Source organism: Grus americana, chromosome 10 (genome assembly GCF_028858705.1).
Source record: "Grus americana isolate bGruAme1 chromosome 10, bGruAme1.mat, whole genome shotgun sequence".
Lineage (NCBI taxonomy): Eukaryota > Metazoa > Chordata > Aves > Gruiformes > Gruidae > Grus > Grus americana.
Genome location: NC_072861.1, coordinates 14,752,301 through 14,769,998, shown reverse-complemented (window position 1 = coordinate 14,769,998; position 17,698 = coordinate 14,752,301). Strand labels below are relative to the sequence as shown.

Genomic DNA, 17,698 nt, shown 5'->3' with positions numbered 1-17,698 from the left:
CTTGTGCCTCATAGAGTCTTGTTCCTAATGGCTCAGCAAAAAGTTGCGGAGTTCAGAATAGGCTGGGTTCTGACATTCGTGCTCATGTCAAATGGTAGCTGATTTTGAAAATACTACCATTAATTCAGAAGTCGTTATTTGTGAAGGACGGACACTTTTTAATGATACAGCATTGGCCTTATGTATTCATTTGGTACACTCTGCCCAAACTGTGGAGTGAAACCAAAATGATATAATAAAAGCAGTTTAGCACAGAACTGGAACATGACAATAAAAGATCAAAGACTGTGTACACCCATTGGATCTCTAATAGTCTGTCTATACATGAGCTCATGAAAATGTTTCCATGAGAACTTCTCAAAACTTCTATTTGCCACAAATGCTGTATTAAACTTGAAAAATACCGAATGCCTTTCATCTCCTTTCTTCAAGATCCTTTCCTCTAAATGACCCTGCAGATTTGCCAACTGAGGTTTAGATGAGGATTATAGAAGCATTTGCAATAAGAAGGGATTTTACAAGTTCTTTTTGCAGTTGTGTTGCCTTGCAGAAAAAATTCAGGTGAAGTATAGAAGAAACACAACCAATCTGACCACACAGTTAAGCATTAGATTTTTCTCTTAGAGGAATTAATGGATTCTTCATTAGCAGTAATTTTTAAGCACAGGTTAGAGAAATGCCAGTCACAAATACTGCAGTTGTAGTTGACAGGGACATAAGGCAGGGTAGAGACTCACTGAGCTCCTGAAGGCCATTCTAGCCCTTCTTTCCATGATTTTCCAGCTGGTTTTCTGCCCTAACATCAAGGTGCACAACTTAGGAATATGATTTCATTGCTAATTACTCACTGTTCAGGGAACCTACTAATTTTGATGCTTATCAGGCAGCTAATTAGCTTTCTTTTTCTTTCCCTATGCCCCCAACTCTTCTTGAGAGAGTACTGAACTCTTAAAGTAAAACCTGTGTGCTTAGCAGCTTGGCAAGCAGATCCCCAGCTGTAGTCCAGGGAGCATAGCAAGTGGTCTGGAACAGATCTGTGGAACCACATTGTTTTCAGAGTGTTTTCCATTAAAAGCTGGACTTCAAGCTTGCCTTTAAGAGTTTAAAATCGATGGTTGATCATCTTGAGGACAAGACCCCTGCGCAACATAATGGGAGGTCTTCCATGGTGAAGATTTGTCTTGAGACCACAGAGCACTGGTGCTGTGTCGAAGCTACTAGGAGACAGGAACACTTCTGCCCATAGTCCAGATTTTTCTCCAGGATTTTATTCTGCTGTAGTTGGAGAGGGGGGAAAAAATCTACGCTTAAAAAAAAAAAGCACTAAATTTCTGACCCACAAAAAGTCAATGAGAAAGTCTCTGGAGCCAGACTTCCATCCTGAAAATGAGACAGTTAGAAGCTGATTGATGCCTAACAGTTAAAAATCTTCAGGGGATTTCTTTTATTTGGAAATACTCTCAGTCTGCTGGGACTGTATCAGTATCACCCATACTGTCCTCAGAACAAACTGGGGTTTTGTCCAAAGAAACATATTTTTAGCTTTTTACTTTGGCAAGGGAAAGAGATGAATTCATGCAATGCTCTTTTTCACATCTGTGTTTGTTTATAAATTACACTTAATATGTTCATTCATAAAATAAGAGTTAATCAGCCATTGTGCTCATTTTCCACTGATAATCCATTTAATAGTCAGAGGGACGTATTTTGTGTCGTTTAGAAGACTCTTACATGAAAAAGCGCTCGGAAGGATAGGTGGAGATCTAATGAAAAGGTCCTACAGTACTTTGATCTGCGATGTCTTCCTTTATAAAAGAATTCATGGTCTGATCAGAGAAATAACTTGTTTTGCACTGGGATCATCCAGCCCGTAAGTGCATGAGTACAGGAACGCTACCCCTGGGGCAGCAGCCAAGGCACCCAGCGCAGGGACGAGGGATGAGCACCAGCTGTGGCTGCGTCGGCTTGGAAGAGGCAGGCAAGCAGCCGCTGCCAGAAATTAAGACAATAGGGTTGTGCCAAATGACACAGTAACCTGCCCAATCCACGTGGCTCTGAGGAATGGGATCGGGCTGAAACACAGGTCACTGTGGAAATATAATGTCCTTGCTCTTGCCTATGCAGCAGGAGGTAGTCCATAAATAATCTCAAATTGTTTCTTTCTAGGCCAGACCCATGCCCAAAATAGAAACAATTAGCTATGTTTTAACAATAAAGTCGCACAAACGGAACTTCATCTTAGGCCAGCAAAATCAGTTGGCCTAAAGCCTTCATGAAGTCCTTCATAGCAAGATTAAGAGACATAGGGGTACGTAGGTTCATCCCCTGCGGGAAGGCGAATCTCACCCAGCAAATCTAGGGAGCCTGTCTGCTGCTTCTAAGTGCTGGATGGTTTCCTCCCAAAGTTCACGTGCCTGTTGGTTAATGAATGCTGTATGTCACAGGATGGGCAGTGATGGATTGATCTTTCCTCCTTGATGGGAATCTTTCAATTAAGAGTTTTTTATGTGCATTAGACAAATGGAGTCCTTTTGTCCCAAAATAAATGCATGGGAGGGTGGGAGCAAATAGAGTTAATGAATCACAGCAGCTCTTGGAAAAGGCAGGTACCGGGGTACGCTTGGAAAGCCTTTAAGAGGTAATTTGCTGGGTTCCTCGATTAGACAAGTCTCTAATGAACCTGAGGGCTCATTTGGGGGCAAAGTTCTTTTCTGTGACTTGTGCAACAACATATTTACCTTATCATAAAACATGATTGACATCTGACAGCTTCATAGCAGGCTTGGAATTGCAGTTGAAATTCCTCATTTAATACTCGGGATTTTAAAAGATAAGGCCGTGCTCTCTGTCAAACCACAGAGGACAAATGTGGTATGAGAAGAGAAAGAAAAAAACCCATTCCCTTTGCCCCCTAGGCAGGACCCCTTATCCGGGGGGTTATCTGTCCTGCCTGTACCGGGGCGGGGGGTTGATCGGTGACTCTGGTGTGTGCGTGAAGTGTCATTTTCATGTTATTCTTTGTTTTCCTGACCTGCAGCGCCGTATCCACCTTCTGGATAGCCAACCCACACAACAACCTTATAAACTGTGCAGCTGCGGGATCTGAAGTGAGTGCAGAAGTTTCTTATTTGGTAACAGCTCAGACCGGTTACAGCCCTGCAAGGCTGAGGCTCTTGCTGGCATAAAACCTGCTTCTGTTACTCAGGCATTTTTGAAACTGCTCGAGATGTATATTAATGTGGCTAGTGCCGCCAATAAAAAAATAATGCTTTTCCTTTTGCTCCACGCTTCTTGTCACTTGCTGTTTCTAGAGCTGGATGGCTTTAACAAGAATTCCCAGCTTTTGCACAATGTACAGCCTGAATAAATTAAATAAATGTGACTGTGGAGTCCCAGTGAAGTCTTTGGAAATGATTCTGTTAATTGCAGTACAGTAACAGTGCTCTGAAATTTCAGTCAGCTCTAATGCTAATTCCACAGGAATTCTTGGTCACATCAGGAGCCTTTATTTTCCTACTAAGACAAATAAACAAGCAAACCAAGACTTATACAAAGACATGTGGTCTTTCCAAAGCTTCCAAATCTGAGTACCTAGATTCGGGCTCCTAGATACATTTTTAGGCAACCAAATAAAAATGATTGGATTTTTAAGGTCCATGCATGCAGTGATAGGAGGACACCTGTGTGTGTGTGTGTGTGTGTGTGTGTTACGGATTTTGAAAGTCTCGCTTATAGCTTCAGTGTGGATGTGAAAGCTTAACTTAAGGCAAGATGCGGGAGTGTGAGTGTGAATGTGAATGTATGTGTGTGTGAAACTCTTTGCTGCCTATAGTTATACAGGTCAATGCTGCTAGCTGTGATTTGTCCTGAAATCTTCCGGCTTACGTCTTGTGACTTTACTTGACAATCCTTGGGCTAATGTAGACCAGCAAAGAAGTTCAAGCAAAGGCTCAGATGTCCGTTCTCTTTCTCAGGAAACAGGCTTTTGGTTTGTTCTGCACCACGTGCCAACGGGGCCCTCCGCGGGCATGTACTCCCCTGGCTACTCGGAGCACATGCCGATGGGGAAATTCTCCAACAACCGCGCGCATTCCAACTACCGGGTGAGTCTGCACGCAACGGGAACGCTGCCCTCGAAAAAACCACCATCTTCTCGCTCCAGCTCTTTGGGTCTGCAAGCTATTAATGCCTGTGCTTTCTGTTTCACTAAAAGTTACTGCAAGCTTGTTTGTGTCTGCAGATAAAGCAGCTTGCGTGCTGGCGTGGGAGCTCTCGGAGTCAGCCAGCACTCGCTTCACTTGGCTCTTGGGCATTCAGAGAGGCTCTTCCCTCTGCTCAGGCTGCTTCTGCACTCCTAAAATAGTGCCTCCAGAAGCATCTATTGGCAGCTTGTCTAATTAGAGACCTCAACTGCCAATGTTAGCAATTAACTGAACAGCTTCTAGAGGGATAAATACAGGCCGCTGTGTCTAATCGCCTTCTCTTTACTTATTTACCCTTAGCACGCCGTATTGTGGGGCTGTGTGTTACTGTCACTGAGTGCTTTAGACTGCAGCAGGGCCTTTATGTGCATGGGGATACATGCATTTACAAGAGAGGTGCAGTTTCTGGAAATTTGTGGCAATTTTGGGGGGGTATATGCAAGTCTGGATGGTCCTGGCAGCCCTCTGTTTCACATGCTACTGACAGAAACAGTTATTAGGATCTTGCCAGTAACTTTGGCTTGGAACAATTGGAGGTAGAGCCTGGAGATGGAAAGAACTGTAGAATATAGAAATATACTGTAATAGTGCATTCCTCTTTTCTTTTAGGCTGGAATGATCATCGATAACGGCGTTAAAACCACTCCAGCCTCCGCCAAGGACAAAAGACCTATCCTGACGCTGATTTCTGGGAGGTAAAGTGTTTTGCACAGTTTGGTTTGGAAAAGACTTCTCTATAGCACTGCCTGAAAACTATGAAATTGCTGTCAAGGAAGCTGACAAGAATCATTGCAATCTCTTTGGGGTGGCTTTTATGGAGGAAAGGTCTTCACTTAGATTTACCACTTTCTAACTTCATCTTCTCCATTCCCCTTCCTAAGGGACCCCAGCACCCACCCTTCTGGTTTTGTTCTTGCTCGTTAGCTCTGAGCTGAGCTGGCATGGATGTTACATCTGCTCTAGGGTGTTTCATTGACTTGGTTTTTTTTTTTAGATAAGCAAGAAAATTAAATGCTGTCTGGTCAACAGCCCCACTGGGCAGAACTTGCTTCAAGGTTTCACAGGACTAAGAAATTACAGTATTTCCTGGGAATGCTGTTGATTTTCTTCATTCTTTTAGGACCTACTTGAAGAGGGAGTGCTTATGTGATGGAGCTCACAAATTCCTGTCTAGTTCCAAATGTGACACTGCAATAATAATTACAATTAAATACACAGAGTGACCCTTATCCCTGGTGCTGTGCACAGCCTATGCTGTGACATAATGGAGTCATTCTGAAATACTGTAAACCTCTCTATAGAGCGTATCATAGCGGCAGACCTACCATGGTCTGGTGGCTTCTGAGAATCCCCACTCTTTCCCCAAAGCTGCCCCCAGTGAGGAGGCTGATGGAGCCAGAGGGCTCCTTGCGGGCAGAGTGTAATAGCATAAGGACCGCACTTGCACCCTTTTGTCTCATTAGTGGTTGAGTCTGGCCCTTAACTTAGTTACCAAGCCCAGGGAGAGAAAAGGACTTAAATATTCTCAAGTTTCATAGTTTTCTTTCCTGACAGACCAATTGCCTCCAGTTGCACCCAACCTGTATTCTGCCACAACGGGGTTTCTTGACAGATGAAACCACGTAGGGAAGAGAAACCTGCTGAAAACTTCTGCTCAGCAGGGGAGAATGACAATTTTTTTCCTTTTCTCCTTTCCATCTCTGGGGTGTGGGTTACCTAGATTGCTGTAGTCATGCACCGGGCAAGCATTGCAGGGGTGGGATCAGTCCTCCTCCCCAGGGGAACCCAGCCAGCGGCTCAGGTATCGGTTATCCTGTGATCCACATCACCCCAGGGCCCTGCCTAGCAGCTGATGCTAAAAGATGTTCAAAAGTGAATATTATTTACATTATTTTAATTTTCAATTAACTGAAATAATTAATTCAATGATACAAGTAACTGCTAAAAAAATAACTTATTAAGAGCAACCTGCTCTGCAAGTACCTCCAAATTCTCTTGGGAGCCTGATGCTGCTTTTCCATGTAGCTGAACACGTGCCTTGGGAAACTGCCTGCTGCCAGAGGCACAGTAAGTGATTACAAAAGGCAATTTGTCCCTGGCCATACAAGGGCAGGAATGACCCCTGGAAGCCAAGCAATTCATAATGCAGTCATGTTTATGCTCGGGGATTACCCACCAGCACAGGCTGCAGCTCAGATTATTTATACCGTTTTCCACTTTTCATGTGTCAAGACTGAGAGACTGAATAAATGATTGTAGCTGGACCGGTTGGGGCAAACTTTGAGGTAGGCTGGATGGTTACAGAGTTGGAGAGATTATTCTGCATTCAGTTACAGCATTAAATGTCTGAGTCAAATTCCATACCCTGTAGTGTTCCTCCAGTTATACATGGATGTGAATTAAACTGGAATCCATCTCAAAATATCTGTATTTAACAATGTCTGAGGAGTTCACAAGGGCTGATACTAAATCTCTCTCTGAAAGCAAATTCGCAGTGATGAAGCTGCCAAAGCAATACGCGTTTACTGGAACCCTATCAGCCTGATGCTCAGTTTTAGATTGATATGATGGCTTATTAAGCAAAGCAAAGCGCTATTGAATATCTGTTAGCGATTTGACAGCTTGGCCTCGCTACCCATTGGCGAGGCATGAATTTTAATTTCTGGACCATCCGTTGCTGGCACTGAGTTACTCATCTGTCAGGTTTTCTAAGCTGTGTAGTATGATGGAAGATGCTCCCTCAGCAGCAAAAGGGAGAGCTGTGCCGCAGGACTGGGGAAATGAGAGCCGAGCTCAGCATCACCACAGCGAGCCACGTCCTTGCTCAGATCCTGTGGCCCAAGCAGTGGCCAACATGCAGGAGCTGAGGGCACATGCTGCAGTTTCCATTTGTCTCTGCTGTTTTCCTATGTCAGGCCACTGTTTCATCATGCTTGAGAGCTTCAGTGTTAATAAATCTCGTACGTGTGTCCCAGGTAATGTATAGTGGGAATAGTGAAGGATATACTCTCCACCCCTCTCCAAGATGTTTTAATTCCTTTCCACAGAAAGGAAGATTTGGCAGTGGTACTCATAGCTGCAGTGTAGCCAAGGTGAGGAGATAAGAATGCTCAAAAGGGAAAACAAAAGGATATTTATCTAAATAACAGGGATATGCTAAAGGATAACAGTAAGGAATTAAAAAATATCTCAGGCTTTTGGGAGCAATAATAAACTTTCCATGCTTTCAGCAATGTATCAGCAATACAATAACGGAAAGGTGAAAGGAAACTTGGAGCGGGTCTTTACAACTGCCTCGCCTGGCCTGTCCTTCCCTTGGCAGTTGGGTCTGGCCATCGCTGCCTGACAAGGCACGCTGCTTGGATGGACTGTTGTCCCAAAGCTGTTCCTGAGTTAGCAGAAACCAGATGTTTAGCAGAGTCGTGCACCGAGCAAGGCCGCCTTCCCTTGCCAACCTCTCTTCTCTCCTTCTGGTTACAGATACAGCCCACACAAAGATGCTGATCCTTTGAAGCCCAGGGAACCTGCAATAATTGAGCGCTTTATTGCCTACAAGAATCAGGATCACGGGGCCTGGCTGCGGGGTGGAGATGTGTGGCTGGACAACTGCCAGTGAGTTTTGCCTTATTTCAACTCTCAGAGTTCAGCCTGGTGTTTATGGCGAGCATAGCTGTGGTTCAGACTATTTATATTGCTTTGCACCTTTCATATGGCCAAGATTGAAATAAAGATGGAACGTTAAGTAAACACGGGCATTATTTTACACAAACAAAACCTGCTTTGTCTGAATTGAAGATCCTTCAGATTATTTCTCTATGTGATTCTGACCATTTCAAAAATGGACAAAAATACACACAGATGCACAGATGCATGTAACTAAAAATAAACCTTAATTTTTTACATTAAAAATGAGGTGCTTTGAAAAGAAAGCAACAAAATCCACCACCTTCCCTGGCTAAGCCTGGTCACAGATCAGTTTTATGTGGTTCACTGTTATGCTGAATAAGCGAGTACTGACGAAGCAGACATAAAACTATGCATCATACCAGCAAGGGAGAAAGACGGGGCAAGTGCGTGTTGTGCTCTTTGAAGGCTGTTTCCTGCGTTGGTCAGAACAGATATTTGTTTTGCACTTTAAAACAGATGATCTTCTACAGTTTGTTTTGCTGAGCCAGGCTCTTGATATCAACCTCAATGAAGAAAGAGGAGAAAATGGAAAAAAACTACTTTACGAGGCATATTGTGATAACCGTAGTAGGAATAGCTGTCATGCCATTATCTGGTGTCCAATTCCTGGCCAGAGCTGCCTTACCTTCGAGTGACCCAAACCTCTTAAAGCAACCAGTGGTATGAACTGGCTCTAGCGACCAGTCAGGTTGGCAAGAATGAGACTGTAGCAGAACAGTCAGGAGCGTAATATTGAGTAACACAGTTTGTGATTCTTATGAGCTTATGAATCAGAAGCATCTAGCACACTTCCATCGCCAGCAAGAGTTGTCTTTGCAGATCACGCTCATGTCATTTAGACATTTGTGTTGCTTATGGAGTAAATGTAGCGTATGGAGGTTGCTAAAAGACAGAGTACTTCATCAGTTTCCAGCAGCAAACCTATAAGAGGATGTGAATTTGAGGAAGCAGCCATCAAAGTGTAATTGTCTTTATAGCCACAGTAATTTCCATTTCTGTTGCTACAGAAAGACTTATGTATTACATTAACAAAACGAATGTTAATGTGGCATGCAGTGTATAAACTACGGTGTGCGTTTATGGGTCTGGAGAAAGCACAGGGGAGGCGATAGCATGTAAAGGACTGCCACCTACAGACAGAGCCAGCACAAAGCTGGGCTTTACTCTGCTGCAGGATACCTGCTGCTGGTTTTGCTGACATCACTGATAGAAGTGTTAAGAGTGACGTGGATGTGAAGATACCATCCAGACTTACTCAAACTATCATATTAATTGTAGCCTTCCTACAAGCAGGAGTCATGGACCGACGGTTGTGATTTATCTCATCTAAAAGCATTGGAATTTCAGCAAAATGGGTGGACATGTTAATTTTTATTTTTTTTTTTTAATAAGGAAGATCTGATCTCTATCTTCCTGTTGACGAAAGAGAAGCCAAGCTTCTCTGCTTTTATAACATTTCCTCTTGCAAAGTTATTTCACGGAAGCGGTATGTGATACATGAACACAGAGCACAGAGGTGTGCATAGGGCAAAGCACTATTAAATAATAAGAGCTAGTTGGAGTGAGAGATAAGCATGATCTTTTTACCTAACAGTGAAAAAAGCGTGGTCATTAGACACAAAGGAAAAGCTTTATCAGACAAGTAAACTATGCCCAGTAATTACTGGCTTAACCTCGGCTTCAAGCAATCAGGTGCATGTCTGCTGCTTCATATGATCTGCATATGCTGCAAGATGTGCCAAAAAACATCTTCCAAAACTGGACGGGGAACAAACCTGGAAAAGCCTGAGCCTCTCCATGAGCACTGTTCAGTACATAAACTCTGCTGTCCTCCAACTCGTTGGTTTGGTTATTTTAGTTTGGCATGATAAAACAAAGCAAACCCAAACCTCTTCTGAAGCATCTTTCTCTTCTCTTTGCAGGTTTGCTGACAACGGCATTGGCCTGACCTTGGCGAGGTAAGTGTGGTACAGGTTGTGCTGCAGCCTGGGACGCAGCTGGTGGGGATGGGCGTGAGCAGCCCCTTCACCTCCAGCCCTTCTTTCCTAGCGGTGGGACTTTCCCTCATGATGATGGCTCAAAGCAAGAAATCAAGAACAGCCTGTTTGTTGGCGAGAGTGGAAACCTGGGCACTGAGACGATGGACAATGAGATCTGGGGACCTGGAGGTCTGGATCACAGAGGAAGGACCCTGCCCATCGGCCCGTAAGTTCCGCTCAGCACATCAAAGCACCCTCTGTTCCCGCTCGCAGTGCAAACTCCAGCCCAGTGTGGTTTCTTCAGTGCTGTTCAATTTAATAACCATTACATGAAAAGGATTTAGTTTCACGTCTCCTGATCCCAAAGTCCTCACTGTGCAGCTGCTGCTGGCAGGTACATACTTGCAGGCTGCCAAGACAGCATCAAACTCCTCTTTCCTTCCCCCTCCTCTTTGCAAACAGAGTTGAGAAGACAGCAAGAGGACTGTGTGCTCACTGGGCACCTCTGTCTATGTGGTCAGCGGTGGTTGAGCAATGTGGCAGTCGCTGTCCAGGTCAGCTGCCAGGAAATCTCGTAGAAGCCTTTCCCTGGGCTTGGACAGGCCCAGATGTGGTCATAGATGTCCTCAGAGCTGCTATTACTCCTGCTGCTGTGCTACAGGAATTTGTTGCCTTTGTTAATTAGTTTTGAAATGGCCAGTGAACTTCGTGTGTGGCCTCTTCCTAGACCTTAGTCCTACAGATAGTTTGCAAGTGCAATAATGTTTTGTTGTTATTCCTAAAAACCTAGTTTTCCTAACAGTAGCTCTACAGTGAACAAACAGCTCAGCTGGGGTTTTTTGCCATATTATATGCCTCAACTTTCCTTCTCACTAGCGATACAGGAGGCTTATTATTAACTACAGTAATAAAGAAAACCCAATCTGCTATGACTCCCCTTCCAATATACCTTACGTATATATTTGTGAGCATATCTCATCTTGTGTGTTGTGTGCAGAAACTCAGAGGGAGAGAACAAGTGCACAGGAGCAGGCAAGTCTTATCTAAAGGAAACCATTCGTATGAGGAAGGGATCAAATTTACTTACCATAAGTGAAATTTGAAACATATTATCTTATCCTTTTAAGGATTTTAAGCATCTCGTTCACTTAATCGGTGTGAAAAATGGTGTCGTCTTTACCTTGCAGATGATATCAGAAAAGGCTGTTAATAAAGGTTAATTATTCTGCTCCTTCACCTCTTTTCAACCCTATAGGTTGTAAGACCTTTCCTTGTTTTCAAACCCATTTTTTTATTGCAGTTGAATTGCACTGTTTCTCTACAAGTTCCTTTGAAGGATGTGGTGGGACTTCTTTTAGCCCTACTTGGCCCAAGGAGTCTGCACGGCTGTGATGAGTTTCAGGTTTCACTGCTGCAGAACTCATTTCTGATGACAAACACGAATTTATTCATTTTTAGGTCAATGCTTTGGCATTGCTGTAAGTTCCTTCCCTTGAGGAGCACAGACCAAATAAAGACGATCTGTTCAGACACGAGAGAACTTGAGCTGAACTTGCAAGGACAGGAGAACTTCACAGACCTAAAAAGGAGGGAAATCCCTTCTCTTCCAAAACTGAACTCAGGAGTCATCCTAAGGGCTGTGAGAAATGAAAGCAGCTGAGAAACAAGTGCTGCGGGACTGCACATGTCTAGAATACGTTCTCATCCTCATGATAATGTATCATGACCCAGTCTCTCTGTCTCCTCCAAATGCGTTTTAGGGATTTTCCCATTCGAGGAATTCAGTTCTACGATGGACCGATCAACGTCCAGAACTGCACCTTCCGCAAATTTGCTGCCCTGGATGGCCGGCACACGAGTGCCCTGGCTTTCCGGCTCAATAACGCCTGGCAGAGCTGTCCCAACAACAACGTCACTGACATCCATTTTGAAGACGTGCCTGTGAGTTGTCCCTCCCAGCAAAGCCTTTCCCAGTTGGCTTAGAGATGGGGTTGTGGGCAAAAAGGGTGTAGCAGACTTTGGGAGAAAACATGAGAGCTTCAGGAGGTTGCCCATCATCTTTGCCAGAAGTTTAACAAAGAGGGAGGCAGCTAAGAAAGAGAAAATTGCATGGGAGAAATTACTGGAAAATCTGTTTCTCTGACAGGTTTGCAGCAAACCAGAAGCAGGCATCAGTTTCAAAAAAATAGTGACATTCAAGTGGAAATAATTTCCATTTCTGTGTGTCTCAGAAACTGTTGAAGTAGGGAGAAGAATCTGCCCCCTTATTTTCAACAGCAATATAGTATTAAAGCAACAACAGAGGGAAGTCTGTTGTGGAAGATCTAACTCACCTACGAACAGAAAATACTGATTTTGGGAAACAGCCAGTGAAACTAAGCTGATGCTGGGTAATCTGCAGCCCTGCACACCAGGGTAATTCCATGGACTCCAGTTCTGCAGACACAATTGAGAGCCAGACCCAGCCAAAAAAGGGTCTGCCAACTTTGAATTACAGTATGAACTTCTGGGTGCTGGTCTGAACCCGTCCTGGGGTCTGTGCTTTTGAGTTATTTTTGTATTTGCTTGCACAAATATGTGCTAACTGGTTTGCTGAGGTTCACTTCTAGCAGCTGTTAAATCCAACTGCCAAACATTACAAACAAATAAATAAATAAAGTGGTTGGGACTGAAATTATTTGGGTTGCTTAACTTTCAAAAAATTAGCAGGCTTGCTCACATGTCAGGAAAAGTGCTGACTGGTGATCCTTGTGCCAAATGGGATGGGAAAGGCAAAATCGCCCTAAAAGTGTTGGTGGGTCACTCTCTCACATTGCATCAGGCAGGCTGGTGACATGACGTTTATTTGTGCTGGATAAAAATGCAAATCTGAAGTTGCCTGAGCAGCCATTTCCCAGCGGAGGTTGCTGATTGTTCCCAGCATCAGTGTGACTTCATGTGGCTTTGGAACCTTAAAAATATATTAGCAGACAATGAGTGAAGCGGCTCTAGTGAAATCATCCCGTCTCCTGAACCTTCCTCCAGAATTTTAAACCAAACCTTCCCACAACTGAGGCTGCAATTCTGGTTGTTTTAGCCTTTCCCCCATGGTCAGCAGGGAAATCTGTGTCTGTTCTGTCTGACAAGTCAAACACACCTTTTAAGTTTGTGACCCAGCTCTACACTGACTTCAGATTTAACGAAGAGGCAGTGTGCAGGTGAAGGAGAGACAAGCCTAATATTCCTGTACTAAATGACACTGATGTTCCTGCCAACTAACAAACCCAATGATTTTGTTGCTTCCATTTTTGGATGCTCAGTTTCAGAAGCTCATAAGTGGTATCTCAGAGGACATGCAGCCCCAGACTTCATCTGGAGTCATGGGGCCTCAGAGCCGTTGAACATCAAGCCTACAATATCTCAAGCTGGGCAGCCAAAATCTGTGGCCTTTTAAAGAATGGTGATGTTAGGGCATACACAGATTTCTTCACGCACAAGTGGACCCACAAACCCAACACTATTTCTTGTCCAAGCTACTTTTCAATGCCAAATAAAGTCAGAAAATGGGTTCTTTGAGCCACTCTAGTGACCATAGCCATCCTTTGCTCGATACTGTAAGTGAGGAATTCCTTTCTGGAGATGTAAATGTGTTTCACTGTTTTCCTTAGATTACCTCAAGGGTCTTCTTTGGAGAACCTGGACCCTGGTTCAATGATCTGGATATGGATGGTGACAAAACATCAGTTTTTCATGACGTAGATGGTTCTGTGTCCGAATATCCAGGCTCGTACCTGATAAAAGAAGATAACTGGTTAATCAAGCACCCTGACTGCATTGACGTGCCTGACTGGAGAGGTTCCATCTGCAGTGGACACTTTGCACAGGTAAAGCTGCTTAACTTGCAGTTTCATTATCGCTTTATTTTATTTTAAGTTTCTTGGCACTGTAAAGGTTGACTTTTAGTAATGGACTTTCTTGAGGGTGCTCAGGGTTTATTTATCTGCATGTCCGCACAGGTGGTTTTGAACATGAGGATACTGTGGTACATTTTCAGATACTTTGGCCTTGACTGTTAACAGCTCTACCAACTTCTGCCTGAAGTCCCCTAAGAGCTCCATGACCATTAACAGATTAATATTCATAAATCTATGGGCTCTCGGCTAGTTATTTTTCCTTGATTTATGGAGGGAAGCGTTGCCCACAGTGTTACGGGAAATGTGCTGAGGAGTTGAAATTAGACTTCAGCTCTCATGATCTTTCATCCTGTTGTGTAACCACCAAACCATTCTTCCTACCACACGAGCTCCGAGTGCTGCTGCCTTCAGAGAGTCCTCACTTTTCTCTGATGAGTAGCGCCTGTTTTTGTCTTAGGTGTTGCAACTGTTGTTTTTTTCCCATGTAGTGCCACTAAAGCCAATTTGTAACCACTGAGCTGGTTTTCCTGCTTCTGAAATCCAGACAGAAGGGTCCTTGTTCAGTAGAAGTCAGATGTCTGAGGTAGATACCATCACACTGCTGAGGGTTGCCACTAATGCTGTGAAATACTTCAGCCCTAATGCAGGCTTGTTTGAAGCCTTGACTGGCACGTACTCTTGAACTCAGTGGATGAGGAAATGATCCTTCTTTTTTTTTTTTTTTTTTTTTTTTTTCTGAAAACAGTTTACTTTGTTGAAAAGGAAGCCTAAGAAATTGAACATAAGTGTACGGCGTACAGGTCACTGCTGAAGTCACGGGCCTCACACCAGTTCACACCTATTGAGTAGCTATGCCATTAATGTTTTACTGTCAGTCATTAAACCCTTGGTGATCTTTTTTTTCATCTAGTTATACATCCAAGCGTACAAGCCAGCCAACCTGAAAATGAAAATAATAAAAAATGACTACCACAATCACCCACTCTACTTGGAAGGGGCTTTGAGCAAAAGCACTCATTACCAGCAATATCAGCCAGTTGTAACTCTGAGGAAAGGCTACACCATCCACTGGGACAAGACAGCCCCTGAAGAGCTGGCCATATGGCTCATCAACTTCAACAAGTGAGTGATCCAATCAAATTCCAACATTCCAGCCCAATAATGTAACTGCACATTTTTAATGGGTGAGGTCATTGCCTTATGAGCTCTTCCAAAATGAACATGCTGTTCCAGGAAGTCCATTGAGTTCACCATTTGACATCTCAGATTCCTGTTTCCTCCCCCGGGGAAGCCCTACAAGATAACGCGGTTCACTTTTAGAAGCCTAGAGCTAATTCATTCCTGGTGCGTGGAAGTCACAGGTGTAGAAGTCAGGAGCAGATCTGACCCACGTTGCTTAACTAACCCATGGTTGTTATGTCTAATTTACATTGCATTGATTCATCCCAAACCATTACAATTTTAACTGGCCAGGAAAAAATTAAGTTACATTTCAGAGTGAATTATTTAGTTTGGCTTCTAGCATGCCCAGGAAAATAATAGTCATGTGTCAACTCGTTATAATGTTGGTCTTTGATATTTTTAGGAACGACTGGATCCAAGTAGGGTTTTGCTATCCTAAAGGGACGACATTTTCCATTCTCTCAGACATCCACAATCGTCTCTTGAAGAAAACATACAAAACTGGAACCTTCTATAGAACCTCTCAAATGGAGAAACTGGAGCACAGATACCCTAGCAAAGGTTACTACTACTGGGATGAGGACACTGGGTAAGGAAGCAGGCCTTGCCGATTTGGACACCACTTTGAGAAAGCTGCTGGAATCGTGAGCAGTTTGGCTAATGCCATTAGCAGGGATCACAACAAAACTAGCAAGTCTTTCTGGGAATGTGACCAGCGTTTAATTTTCCTGGGACTCCCACAGCTGCCAGTCATTCATAGCCTCTGCTGCACTGCCAATTACTCTGGGAAATGCTTTGCCAAGTGAATACAAATTAGAAAAAATAGACAAAAGCAAAGTGCAGACCATGAAACTGAACTGGAGACACACCCAACCCTTTTTGTTTTGAACAGCAACCATTTATAAACACCACGACAGGGATGCACGGGAACTAAGAGTGTAAAGCCTTTTAAAGAATTGAAATAATGGGAAAGAAAGAAAGAAAGAAAGAAAGAAAGACAGACAGACAGACAGACAGACAGACTGACTTAAAATACAAAGCATGTATTTCTACATAAATGTATCATTATAAAATAGAGGTCGAAGGGAGTTCAGGTGTCATCTAATTTCTCTGTCTTAATCTCCCTGACCTCCCCAAACCATTTCTGAGATGTGTGTCCCCTTTTTTTTGCATGTGGTATGTTGAGCACTATAAAATGCAGACATTGGCACTGAGGGTTTGCAATGCACATTATTGCAAAGCGTTAGGAAGGAGTCCACCAAAACTGGGAGTTAGGAATTTTTTGCACAGAAGTCTCGAGGATGCCTTTTGCTTTTCTCTCCTACCTGCAGGCTGCTCTTTCTGAAACTCAAAGCCCAAAATGAGAAGGAAAAATTTGCTTTCTGCTCTGTCAAGGGCTGTGAACGAATAAGGATCAAAGCTGTGATTCCAAAGACAGCTGGCGTCAGTGACTGTGAAGCCATGGCCTATCCCAAGTACATTGAGACACCAATAGTAGAAGTGCCAATGCCTAAGAAGCTCTCCAGCGCACAACTGGTAAAGCAGTTCGTTTCTTATCACAGAATTATCGCCAGTGTAAATCTGTAGTTCTGGCACATATTGTGCCCACAGACATAGAAAGGCTTTGTACCAGGTTCAGTATATCCTGTGCCTAATTTTCTGAAATGGTTCAGGCATGTGAAATAATATCAACCAGGTGGTTGCACGTGCAGAGAGCACAGGTGCTGGAAGGAGAGAGCCACCCAAGACTTCGGTTGAAGTTGGATACTTAAGTCTTTTGGTGCTCTGTTGTGATGTGCTGTGCTTAAAAGCACAGGGTGAAAAGCGATGAGCTGGAAGCCAGGTTGGTCCAGGGAATGTAATTCTGGAGAGACACAGGGTTCCTTGCCTGGCCTCCAGCTCCTCCAGGCTGCAAGAGCAGCAGTGTCAGAGAGGGGACTGCATAGCTGAGTGTCTCGTTCATATAATGCCCAACGCTGTCTTCTATATCCAATCCAGTCTGGTTCTGAGGGAAGGAGGGGGATACATCTTTTTTTTTTGGTTTTTTCACTCACCACCCTTGAAGCAGGAATGCATAGCAAAGCCTCAGAGAACGATGTGTCAGCTCTGCAAAGTGAGAATCACTTATACCCTGCCATTTGGTGAAACAATTTCAATGCTGACAGGATGAACAGAGAGGTTACCATTGTGCCCAGTCTGATTAGCAAGGTAATTTGGCAAGTGGGTGCTTATTATGTAGCTTTCTTGTTGATTAAATTTCAAGGTGTACAATGCTTTCTGAAAACGTGGCGTTCAAGTAATGGACATCCTTGGTAGAAAACCTCTTTTCTCTCCTTTTTTGTTTGTTTTTTGTAAACAGAAGACTAAGGACCACCTACTAGAAGTGAAAATAGAAACTTACAAGAAGCAGTACTTCCACCTAAAGGATGACTTTGCATACATTGAGGTGAGCAGGTCCTCTCAGTGAATTTTATGGGACAAAATTCTAAGATACTTGCTTCACTTGCTTCATTTTTATGGAAAACTTGCTTATGAAGTTACTAGGTCACTTCTGCTTTGTATTTTGGAAAAAAAAAAAAAGAAAAAAGAAAAAAAGAAAAAAAAAGAAAAAGAAAAAGAAAAAAAAAAGAAAAAGGCTGTACCTTCCCCTTACTAGTCAAAATGCAGGACAGCTTGGCCTCAGAGATCTGGAATTCTGCCCTCTGATATTAAGAGTGGTCCAATGACTCAAGACTATGAGTGCTTCTTAAAAGGT

The 17,698-nt window shown here is 43.5% G+C and overlaps 1 protein-coding gene across 5 annotated transcripts in view; it reads left to right on the top strand.

Annotated features, from left to right (window-relative positions):
• Positions 1–17,698, top strand: part of CEMIP (cell migration inducing hyaluronidase 1) — a 111,057-nt gene that overhangs the window by 87,005 nt on the left and 6,354 nt on the right. For all 5 annotated transcript variants that reach the window (XM_054837509.1, XM_054837505.1, XM_054837508.1 and 2 more), the window contains exons 15-26: positions 3,038–3,107; positions 3,975–4,103; positions 4,812–4,897; positions 7,683–7,814; positions 9,812–9,847; positions 9,939–10,094; positions 11,629–11,809; positions 13,516–13,731; positions 14,672–14,883; positions 15,347–15,532; positions 16,275–16,479; positions 17,303–17,389. In XM_054837509.1, the coding sequence (XP_054693484.1) occupies positions 3,038–3,107; positions 3,975–4,103; positions 4,812–4,897; positions 7,683–7,814; positions 9,812–9,847; positions 9,939–10,094; positions 11,629–11,809; positions 13,516–13,731; positions 14,672–14,883; positions 15,347–15,532; positions 16,275–16,479; positions 17,303–17,389 (1,696 nt within the window). The remainder of the gene's footprint in view (positions 1–3,037; positions 3,108–3,974; positions 4,104–4,811; positions 4,898–7,682; positions 7,815–9,811; positions 9,848–9,938; positions 10,095–11,628; positions 11,810–13,515; positions 13,732–14,671; positions 14,884–15,346; positions 15,533–16,274; positions 16,480–17,302; positions 17,390–17,698) is intronic.